Source organism: Triturus cristatus, chromosome 3_1 (assembly GCF_964204655.1).
Source record: "Triturus cristatus chromosome 3_1, aTriCri1.1, whole genome shotgun sequence".
NCBI lineage: Eukaryota > Metazoa > Chordata > Amphibia > Caudata > Salamandridae > Triturus > Triturus cristatus.
This window is the reverse complement of record NC_140583.1, coordinates 109864517-109876632: the sequence shown is the minus strand read 5'-3', so window position 1 is coordinate 109876632 and position 12116 is coordinate 109864517. Positions and strand designations below refer to the sequence as shown.

General features: G+C 47.4%; 1 protein-coding gene across 2 annotated transcripts in view; it reads right to left on the bottom strand.

Moving 5' to 3' along the window:
- Positions 1 to 6130: 6130 nt before the first annotated feature.
- Positions 6131 to 12116, bottom strand: part of ELF5 (E74 like ETS transcription factor 5) — a 233881-nt gene continuing 227895 nt past the window's right edge. For both annotated transcript variants that reach the window (XM_085643513.1, XM_085643512.1), the window contains exon 7: positions 6131 to 7444. In XM_085643513.1, the coding sequence (XP_085499639.1) occupies positions 7342 to 7444 (103 nt within the window). In that variant the 3' untranslated portion in view covers positions 6131 to 7341. The remainder of the gene's footprint in view (positions 7445 to 12116) is intronic.

Below are 12116 nucleotides of genomic sequence, written 5' to 3'. Positions count from 1 at the left end.
AACCATAACCCAACAAGGTCGTGATGTAATGATTCTCTTTACTTAACACTAAGAAGGGAAAAAATCAAAACCTAGTTCTCTTCACCCCTTTCTGCACTCTGGTTTACTTAACTCTTTGCTAGTCGTCACCCCCTACACAGAGCCCCAAACTCACAGAGCAGCACAAAAAACTATCCCTTAAAAGCTACTTAAATCCTCTTCTATCTCATCACGTATTCTTTTCCCTGGGAGACTTATGATGACAAAATTGCATTTAAATGGAGGTGCTAAAGGGGACCTCCGCTGCTTTGAGCAGCCTCTAAACATCAATGCAATGCTTTCAAGCAGAGACGGCTCCTCCGCTTGAGCGGAGGAATGTCACCCCACTTAAATTCCCCCCCAAAGCCCTAGGGCTAAAAAATAAAATGGTAATTTATTACCATTATATTTTTCATCCCCGGTCCTGAGCCGAGCATCAGGACGGAGACAGTCCAGCAGGGCCGGACTGGGAAATGAAACCGGCCCTGGCAAACAGCTCAGCCGGCACCCCCCTTCTAACCCTGGGGGTTAGAAGGGGGGTGCGGTTGAGCTGTTTGATATGGCCGCTTTTGGCCGTTTTTGTTACAACAGGCCGATATTACCGGCCGCCGGTAACAGAAACTCCCCCCAACCGGCCCCCTCCCTGGCGGTGTACTGGGGAAACGCCCGGTGCCCGCAATGGCCAGTCCGGCCCTGCGGGCCAGCTGCTAAGTGATAGCAGCAGGGAGGGCTGTCAATGCACTGTTTAAAGTGCCCATGTCTTTTTGAACAGCCGTCTTGAGATGGCCAACCACACATGATTACTTTAATCATCTCTAACAGCTGGGTACAGAAAGCCAAAGCCTCCAGAGCGCTGTGGAGTGCCGAGTGAGGCAGCGCCCACCAATCCTAGCACTGCTGTCATGCTGGTGAGAGCAGCACTAGGATTGGTGAAGGGAGTTGAGGCATCCTGTTCCTGTGGGTGTCGGTGAAAGGAGAGCTCCGGTTTGGAGGACATTGTGTTTGGTAAGTATTTTAATTTTGCGCATGGCTCCCGCTTTCCCACATATACCAGCTGCCACTGCTTACCAGTGTCCCATGTGCACATTTTATCAGCGGATGCTGGGGGTTATGCGTTCCCTCTTACACCAAAGGCTTTCTTTCCTGGACCATTGATGCAGCTGTAGCCAGGCCTCGGAAATATTTACTTTTTATTTAGTTCCCCTTTTTGAGGAAAATATTGTTATCTTCAGTGGATGTTTCACAAATGTAAACTTTTACTTCTGTGTAAGTTTATATTTTTTTGCTATTCACAAACGACGAGATGCCATTTTTCTTATAGTAGTTTTATGACTGCAGGCAGGGCCGGACTGGGAACCAAAACCGGCCCCAGCAGAGTGCTCGGCCGGCTCCCCTGGGGGTTGGGGATGCGGCCGAGCTGTTTGCCAGGGCCGGTTTCGGCCTATTTTGTTACAGGGGTCGAAATTGCAGCTATGATGCAAAAACAGCCGTTGTAACAAAATCGGCCCTTCAGGGGCCCAAAACCGGCCCCCACCCTGGCGGCCCACCGGGGAAATGCCCAGTTCCAGATAAGGCCAGTCCGGCGCTGACTGCAGGGACTCTGCAGTTGAGGTTGAGAACTCCGCACATAGGAAGATCAGCTGATGAACCTCATCCTCGGAGAACTGTGGATGTCACTCGCAACATACCTACACTTGAGGGTAGATTTATAAACCTTTTGTGCTGGGCTAGCATTACAGAAGTACTGGAAAGTTTCCTAAACGTTACACAAAGCAGTGCAAAGCACTGCTATGCATTACTTAGTGTCAAGGGGGCATTACATGGGTGGTACATTGGCGTTCCCATGCAACCACTCATGCCTTTTGATACAAAATGCTATCTACAAACAATAGTAGACAAGGTTTAGCACCAATAGTTATTGCCATTTGATAGGAGGCGTTAAAAGGAAAAATGTTTTCATTTCTCCTTTCTTTTCTGACTTTCAATGTCTGCTGCACTGTTCAGTACACTTATAAAGTAGGACAAGTTTTAAAGTGTGTCTAAGCATAGTATTTTGGACTGAAAGGGCACCCTTCCAGTGCCAAACCTATGGTAGACTCACACACACACCATAGCAATATGGCGCTAATTGTACATGCCTGGCGCACCACAGCTAAATTCTGTGCCGGCACTTGGAAGAGGGGAGGAGACAGCCATATCTCTGTAGATATGTGTCTCGCTCCCTATCATGCAACGCAGCACAGCATTTGTGGCTGCTGCGCTGCGTTTTGTGACAGTTTTGAAAATCTGGGCCTTGGTCCCTTGCTCAAACTAGCAAATGCTAGGGATTCTCATATTAAAGCCATCCTCAAAACGCAGTGCCTAAGAGTGAAGTCAACGATCGACACCATGACCTACCACTTTCCCCACCAAGAAGTCCATCTGCAGCCACCTTAGTGGAGTCTATCTGCACTCTGAAGGGTGTACTGAGCACAGCAAGCAGTACTCAACAAAAGGGGAATATGCCAATATACAAAACAGTCAGTCCATAGTCTAAAAACACCCTCTTGAGCGCACATTTTTACTCCGACTCAGAATATTCAAGCGGCCTCTCTTACACCCTCACTGCTGAAGCCGAGTTATTGAGAGAAGATGCTGCTGATGGAGTGCATGCTTTTGCCAATCATGAGAACCAGCAAAAATGCCATGGAAAACTTTGTGATCAGCTTATCGCTGCCCTGTTAGCTGATTTGCATCTTTGCGTAAGGGTGCACCACACTCGTTGGACTCTCAGGGGTATTCATTGCTTATATTACTCATGAAGATCACACCATTCACTCCAAAGCGTTTACTATCAAACTTAATCCTGCACTTTCACCTGTTGTCGCACTGCTAAGAAACACTATCATCCAATTTGCATCCAGGGTCAGCACCTGGAAATTGAATAACATTTGAAAGAGTGTGAAGCACTCTTCCTGGGTATAGGATTCCTGAAGGACAAGTGATGATACTTCATATCTACCGTAGAGTGCAGCTTGTAGCACTCCGTCATTGACATGTCACATTCCAAATGCAGCCTAAAGTAGAGAACTCGAACATGTAGATATCATACAGAAGGGTGATGGTTCAAACTACCAGTTTCCCCAGACGTGGTGGCTGAAAAACCTCAAGCAGCCAGATAAGTGTTCATCAGTGCCAATATATGCCAACCTATGAACACCATCAAATGTCAATACCACCTAACACCAATCAATCAGTAAACTATAAAGCTGGGTGGTACTGGCATAGAGTGCGTTGCCGTAGTCGAGTCTGCTGCTGATGAGCACATGGGTGACCTTTTACCTGGATTCTTACAAAGGAGGCGGAGCGTATGGAAGCAAGAAGTCAAAATGGCGTTTAATTAGTGGTTCACTGAGAGCGAGGAGTCCAGGATGATGCCGAAGTTTTGTGCGTAGTCCGTGGGTGTGTGTGTGGGGGGGGTTTCCGAGCGCTGCGAGCCACCAAGGTTCATCCCAGGGAGAGGGGGCAGAGCCCAGGAGGAGGACTTTGGTCTTGTCTGAGTTAGGCTTGAGGCAACTGTCCTACGTCCAGGTGGCTACTGCCTTCATCCTGTCGTGAAAGTTGCTCTTGGCGACTGTGGGTTGGTCCACGAGGGAGAGATTAAGTTGGGTATTGTCGGCGTAGGAGACGATGTTGAATCAGTTGCTTCCGATGTTGGCTTCAAGCGTGCCATGTAGATGTTGAAGAGGGTGGTGCTCAGGGAGGCTCCTTAAGGCACTTCGCAGCTGATCTCTGTGGGTTCTGAGTAAAACGGTGAAAGTCTGACTCTCTGTGTTCAGCCGGTGAGGAAAGAGCGGATCCATTCTAGGGCTTTGTATCGGACGCTGGTGTCGTGGAGTCTTGCGCCAAGGATATGGTGAGAGATGGTGTCGAAGGTGGCTGAGAGGTCTAGGAGGATAAGGTCTGCAGTCTCCCCTCTGTCGAGGAGGATGTTGATGTTGTCTGTGGTGGCGAGGAGTGCAGCCTCTGTGCTTTGGTTGCCTCTGAATCCAGATTGGGAGTGGGCCAGGATGTTGTTGATTAGCTCAGAGTCGGGCTTTGATGGCCTTCTCCATGACTTTGGCTGGGAAGGGGAGCACGGAGATGTTTTTGTAATTCTTGAGGTCGGTTGGGCCGGCCAAAGGTTCCTTCAGGGGTGGGTTGATCTCTGTGTGCCTCCAGTCTTCCGGGAAGGTTGCAGACTCGATGGAGTAGTTGATGGTGCAGGTGCGATGGAAGTGCCAGCTCTGTTGAAGATGTGGTGTAGGCAGGGATCTGAGGGGGCTCCAAATTGGATGCCCTTCATGATCTTGAAGGTGTTGTCAGAGGTGAGGGTAGTCCAGTTGGTAAAAGTTTGCTGAAGGCTGGAGCAATTGGGTGCGGTGGTTGCATGTGGGGTGGGTGAGTCTTGATCTTGCTGTGGAAGAAGTTGGAGAGATTGTCGCAGAAGTCTTGAGATGGGGGATCGTATGCTGCTGTCTCTGTGCTGGGTTTAGCTAATTCTTTGACCACGGCGAAAAGTTCTCTGCTGTTGTGTGCATTGACATTTATGCGTTCTTTGATGGCTGCTTTTTTTGTTGTTCTTATGAGGCGGTGGTGTGCCGTGACGGGGTACTTGAAGGCTGCGTGGTCTGCCACGTTCTTGCTGCTCCTCCATCTTTGCCTGAGCCATCTGCTGTTGCTCCTGACTCTTGGAGGGCAGGGGAGAACCAGCTGGCTTTCTTGGAGGGCTGCTTGTCTGTGTGTTTCCTTAGGGTTGCCAGTGTGTTGTTGCAGTCGGAGGCCCAGCGGTGGAGGTTGCGTGCTGAGGTGTTGGCATCCGTGTATGTCTGAGGTGGGGTCTTGCTCAGGGAGGGAGTGAGCTGGTCTGAGGTGACTTTGTTCCAGCTTCTGCAAGAATCACGGTGGGCGTGGTGGCGTACGGTGGGTTTGGTGAAGAAGTGGATGCAGTGATGGTCGGTCCAGTGTGGCTCAGAAGTATGCCTGACGAGGATGTTGTTGCTTGGGGAGAAGATGGCGTTGAGAGTGCATCCTGCTGAGCGAGTTTTTTTTAATCATCCATGTTTCAGATTATTTTGTGGGCTCCCTCTCTCCCCAGTACACAAGCAACTTTTGGCAAACTTAACAGCATGCAGTATGAACGTCAAAATATCTGGTTTTGTCAACACGTGTTATTTGAGTAGGGCATTCATTCAGTTTGCTTTGTATTGAATTAATGCTATTTCTGCTTTATGAGACTGTTCGTATTTGGTCAGGAGTGGGCTTACATATTCCGTGACTATGAATAATGTCACAAGGTGATGGATATCACGTCATCCTTCTCACAGGAGCCATAGGATATATTGCACATGTAATAAGGTGGATAGGATATCTGTCACGTTTGTGTTGGACTAACCCATCCATCAAACTCTAAATCAGGCTGTATCTATGCTATGTTCGCATTATGCATCATTTTAAAAGGATCATGTTGGCTTCTGTGTCATGTCGGTGTACTCTCCCAGAGAGATTATGCAGAATGAGAAAACAAATCATACAGTCGTTCAAAAGGTAGCTTGCCCCTTTAAAACTGAACATATGAATATTCACCCGATATCCTAACATCTTGACCAACAGCTCCAAGTAAGCAACACGGGGGAAATCAAGGAGGTCCCCCCACCTCCTGTGCCGACCGACGGATTTAGCTGGTCATACTACTACCAACATTGGGTTTTAGAAGCCCCCCAAACAATAACAATGGGCTTCTTGATCAGTAGATGTGTAGTGGGTCCCAAGGCAGTCACAGGAGCTAGCGGAATGATTGAAATATAAAAACTATCAAGTCCTTTGGTTCCCACTGGGTGGGGGCAAAGGGGGGGGGGGTAACAATGCTCAATGAACTGAAATGGATCAAGTAGCAGAATCCACACACAAATTACCACCCAGAGGTAACTGATGCCAGGCCTAGCAACTGCAAAAGGACAACATAAGGGAACAACTATGTACCCTTTAAAGACAGACCACCCCCTCCAGTGACCTCCTTAAACAACCCCTTATGACTACCCCATCGGCAAACTTAAAGAAATGGTCAGCAGCTAGTCTGCCAGGATCAGGAAGTACATTTTAAACTGAGATTTATTTATTTACAGAAGTTCACAATCAATTAAACAATATGGATTCAGAATGCTTTCAGACTGATTCCTCGATCTTTATGAATTTGAAAAACACATCTATTTAATGCAGAATAATTATTACTTCAAATGTTATACATTTAGTTTTCCGCATTCGTCGGGTAGTCTCCACACTGGGGGCAGAGACTCCACAATGAGATGTCTCATTGGGAAGATTCTGCCCGAGAGCGTAGATGCCCCCACGACTGTGGGGCCTCCCACACAAGTGCGGTAACCCCCTGTGAATCAGATCCCATGAAATGTTTTGAGCCCTTAACCACCTTCTATACATTTCAATGTGCAACATGGTGAACATAAAGAGGATAGGTGGGGACCTGCTGTTTCTAAGAGGAGGTCGAGCCTACAGGATGCCTATCGGGAACTCCTGGCCAATATGTCAGCTTTCATGTTTGTTTGCTTCCGTAAATTCAGGTAGTGTAGCGACAGATGAATATTAATGCAATGGAATTCCATAGTTATGGAATTCAACCAGGATGACCCACGTATCCACAAACTGCGTCAGAAATACTGGCCAAAAAAACATGTCACAGCAAATCTTTTGACATGTGGAATATCAGCCGTGACCTGAGTTGCACAGGAACGAGCACTGTCAGCCATTTTGTTCTATAGTTGGTGGCCTGTGACTGGTTTCCGCCACCAGTCTTGCATTTGCATGGTCGCATTCCAGCTGGGGCATACAGCAGAAGCCATTTGGGGCTGGGAAAAGCTCACCCATATGTGGCAGCATGAATCACGTATGGCTAAGACAGGTATAGAGGAACCGTGCGCCAACGCATTATGAGCAGTCTTACTTGGGATCATACCTCAAGAATAGAGGAATTCAATTTTTTTTCCATGAACAAATGTAGCTTTATATTGCACTGTGCTTTCTGTCAATCTGGAACCAGGTGGAGGCATTTGGGGTGACTGGGGTCTTTGTGGAGATCTTGAGTCTGCTTGATTCAGGGTAATACTCTAGGATCTTTTTGTTGCTGGACAAGAAGAAAAAAGCTGTTGATGGACGCAGAGTCTATCTTGCTGCTTCACAAAATCTCTGTAAAATATGATCTTTTAAAAATCTTGTACATGGGGTCTCTGAAACGGTCACCACTCTGCAGCTTTTCACGGTTTGCCATTTTACCAGTCAATGGTGCCTCTGTCACATCACAGTTTTACAGTCTTGCCAGCCGTATGCACTTTTCCCAAATTTGTACACCAACCTTCGGTCAACGCGTTCAAGGATTCCAGTTTTATAATAGTGCCTGGAACATACAAAGCATTGACAGTGAGATTCAATTATTTTAAGGTGGGAATAACAAGTAACTACAATATTTAACACTAGAGCCCATTTGATTTCCAGAATATTGTTTTATAAAGTTGATCAAAGATATTCCAAATAGGTAAAATTCTTTTTGAATTTAAATCCAATTGCATATAATTGGAGCAAGCATGTTGCACCTGAGAGATATATAGGGATAAAAAGGGTGAAAAAGCTGTAGTACATAGAGAAAACATGGTGATGAGTTTTGCGTGTGAAGATGGGCCGCAGGAAGAGACGTGTCTGATAGAAAGAGCGGGAAACACAGTTTGTGATCTTTTGGTGGAGGGGGTTGATGTGCTAAGGCTCTGTTAGAAAGGTGGTGCTTACAGTTTGTCTCTCTGCTGTCTAAAAGACTGCTAGAGCTCCAGACCTGAAAGGAAAGTCGGCCAATGAGCAGCCCAGTACTCAAACTTTATACGTGATTGGCAGTGACTGATCCACCAACCAGCCTATCGCAATGTGTCGTATGCCTCTAGGACATTGGGAATTCTTCAGGCTGGGCACTGTCAATCAGAATGTCTCTGGGCAGAAAGGAGTGGAGAAGCATGATTCCAGCCAGGTCAGAAGTCAGAAAAGGAGTGCAGCAGACAGATAATTAAAAGAAAATCTCCATTGCTACAGAGTCTGGGGTTTGCCTGTGTGTCTTAATTTGTGTGTGTCTAGATGTGTTTGTATCTCTGTACTTCTGTGTCAGAGTGAGAGTGTTTGTGGTACTGATTGGCCAAGCAGTGTCTGTCCCTTCACAGTAGCCACCGCAAGCATCTGGAGATACCCTATGACCCCTAGTGCGGCCGCGGATTACAAGGACCATCTCTAGCACGATGCCTCCCACCTCCAGTGTAATGGATGCAATGGTTGGCATACTGAGGGTGACCTTGACATGTTGCTGCTACCTGTGGCACAACAGTAATTCTTGCAATTTCCTGGCATATTGTGGGCGTCCTTGGTGTGATGACGCTCACACCTGACACAACAGTGTCCCTAGCTCAATAGTGGTAATTTGTGACATATTCTTTGCATCCTTCGCATGGTGATGCTCACCCATGGCATAATACAAGTCATTCATGACTTACTGTGGCATCCTTGGCATTATGATTCCTGTGCCAGATATCTATTCTGCATTTTTAATGTAACTGTGGCTATCCCTGACTTAACATTTAAATGATGTGTGCATCACTGGCATGCACATGTAATACATGGGCATACAAGGCCGAATCTACAAACGTGTGGCAGTAGCACAAAAACATACTTGATTGTCGCGACTCGAATGTTCTCTGAATGTTACACGGCTGTGTTCCCCAGCCCTGATCGCCCACGGCATGGCAAACCTTTATTTTGGCCTTGACATCTCAATCACCTAGGATTTGCCTTCCTCCAACTCTGTCTATATTTGCAGTTTGGTGCACTTTTTTTGGTCGGTGACTGTGGTGATATCTGTCATGGAGGTCATCCCTGAGCAGCTTTCTGTGTTTTGATTGGATAGTGATCTCCCCTTTTGTTTTGGGGCTTGCACTGGTAACCAAACCAGGCTTCTGTTTTCTTATGATTTTCATTGCACTAAGTTGTCTTTGAGTGTGGTCTAAAAATTCTGATTACAAATCATATTAAGGACATTTCAAAAGTCTCTTTACGTTTGCTGGCTCTTGATAGGGTGCCAGGAGTTTATGGACTTTTGGTGACGCAATGACTGATATCAGGGATTGATTTGATTGGTTAATGAAAACATTGCCAGTGTTGGGTCATATAAAACAATTTGGAACACGTAACAAATATATTATTGGGGGTTCTTGTTAGGTATTTCATGCTCCTATGTATACATATGAGGTTGTTTCTGTATTCTGGCCCAGTCGTGTCTTGCGTATATTGCTCCCTGTCCCTTTATATGCTGCACGCGCCTTTGAATGGCTGAGCTGGGAGCAGACTTGGATGGTGCACTCTATCACAGGAAATGCACTTTCCTAGCCCTGGGGCAGCGGATTAATGAGAGGTGGGCCGGCTATTTGAAGATGCCAGGCCGCCTTTGACTGTGCCGATGGTGACCCACCCTGCAGCATTTGAAAGGAGACGGGTACAGTAAGTGACTGGGGCATCCATGGAACGCCTTTCCACCTTTTCAAGGGAAGCTCTTTCAGGTGCGCACAAATTGTGGGCCACCTCTATGTGGTGCTGAGTGTGCACCTCCCACCATCTTCTTTGCCTCTGCGCCTGTGTCTGTAATATTGCATGTGCCCAGAGACAAAGCAATTGTAATTTGTAGATTTATATAGCGCGACTTATCACATGTGAGGGTATCCAGGTGCTGCCCATCGGTATGTGGGAGACTGGGCGGTTTGCTCAGAATCCCCGGATGTTGAGCCGATGCCGAGACGTGAACCTGGATCCCCAGCTGCTGAGTCAGAAGCTCTGGCCCATGCGCCACATCCTCTCCCCTCAAGTGTTTCCTCATTGGCATGCGGCCGTAACAGTCTGCTCCCTTGAGATAACACAATGTAGTGGTGGTGTGATCTGAAATAAATAGGCTGCACAAGCACTTGCAGCTCCTTCCGCAATAGCTATGTGACCCAAGGGTGTAGAAAGCAGGCACGCGCACCTGTTGTGCCCGCAAGGCACTTAGTATAATGCAGCCTCCAGGTCTTCTTAGTGATTCTATTGCTGCCCTACTATTGAGAATGAAGAGTCCAGGACTTTCACACTGTTTAGTATGTTTAGTTATCTTAGCCTTCCTGATTCGGTCCAAACTGTGGCTAAGTTGGTACCATATCCCCATATACATATATCTTCATGTGGGTATATAGCATGCCTCCATGCATTAAAGTCACCATATAGGATTATCTCGCTGTAGCGCACTGTCAGGTATTGTGGGTCAAGCTAAGGAGTGCCCTATGGGGACACGTATAGTGCAGGGAAGGAGGTGCACCACTGTCTCTGAAGCAGAGCCATTGACACCGACAGATGGTGGAGTCTCCCTTCACAGAGATGAGATAATTAACAAGGTCCTCTCTGAACCACAGATGGTGGAGTCTCCCTTCACAGAGATGAGATAATTAACAAGGGCCTCTCTGAACCACAGATGGTGGAGTCTCCCTTCACAGAGATGAGATAATTAACAAGGGCCTCTCTGAACCACAGATGGTGGAGTCTCCCTTCACAGAGATAAGATCATTAACAAGGGCCTCTCTGAATCACAGATGGTGGAGTCTCCCTTCACAGAGATGAGATCATTAACAAGGGTCTCTCTGAACCACAGATGGTGGAGTCTCCCTTCACAGAGATGAGATCATTTACAAGGGCCTCTCTGAACCACAGATGGTGGAGTCTCCCTTCACAGAGATGGGATCATTAACAAGGGTCTCTCTGAACCACAGATGGTGGAGTCTCCCTTCACAGAGATGAGATCATTAACAAGGGCCTCTCTGAACCAAAGATGGTGGAGTCTCCCTTCACAGAGATGAGATCATTAACAAGGGCCTCTCTGAACCACAGATGGTGGAGTCTCCCTTCACAGAGATGAGATCATTAACAAGGGCCTCTCTGAACCAAAGATGGTGGAGTCTCCCTTCACAGAGATGAGATCATTAACAAGGGCCTCTCTGAACCACAGATGGGGAAGTCTCCCTTCACAGAGGTGAGATTATTAACAAGCACCTTTCTGAACCACAGATGGTGGAGTCTCCCTTCACAGAGATGAGATCATTTACAAGGGCCTCTCTGAACCACCGATGGTGGAGTCTCCCTCCACAGAGATGACATTATTAACAAGGGCCTCTCTGAACCACAGATGGTGGAGTCTCCCTTCACAGAGATGAGATCATTAACAAGGGCCTCTCTGAACCACAGATGGTGGAGTCTCCCTTCACAGAGATGAGACCATTTACAAGGGCCTCTCTGAACCACAGATGGCGGAGTCTCCCTTCACAGAGATGAGATCATTAACAAGGGCCTCTCTGAACCACAGATGGTGGAGTCTCCCTTCACAGAGATGAGATAATTAACAAGGATCTCTCTGTTCCACAGATGGTGAAGTCTCCCTTCACAGAGGTGAGATCATTAACAAGGGCCTCTCTGAACCACAGATGGTGGAGTCTCCCTTCACAGAGGTGAGATCATTAACAAGGGCCTCTCTGAACCACAGATGGTGGAGTCTCCCTTCACAGAGATGAGATCATTAACAAGGGCCTCTCTGAACCACAGGTGGTGGAGTCTTCCTTCACAGAGGTGAGATCATTAACAAGGGCCTCTCTGAACCACAGATGGTGGAGTCTCCCTTCATAGAGGTGAGATCATTAACAAGGGCCTCTCTGAACCACAGATGGTGGAGTCTCCCTTCACAGAGGTGAGATCATTAACAAGGGCCTCTCTGAACCACAGATGGTGGACTCTCCCTTCACAGAGATGAGATCATTAACAAGGGCCTCTCTGAACCACAGATGGTGGAGTCTCCCTTCACAGAGATGAGATCATTAACAAGGGCCTCTCTGAACCACAGATGGTGGAGTCTCCCTTCACAGAGGTGAGATCATGAACAAGGGCCTCTCTGAACCACAGATGGCGGAGTCTCCCTTCACAGAGATGAGATCATTAACAAGGGCCTCTCTGAACCACAGATGGTGGAG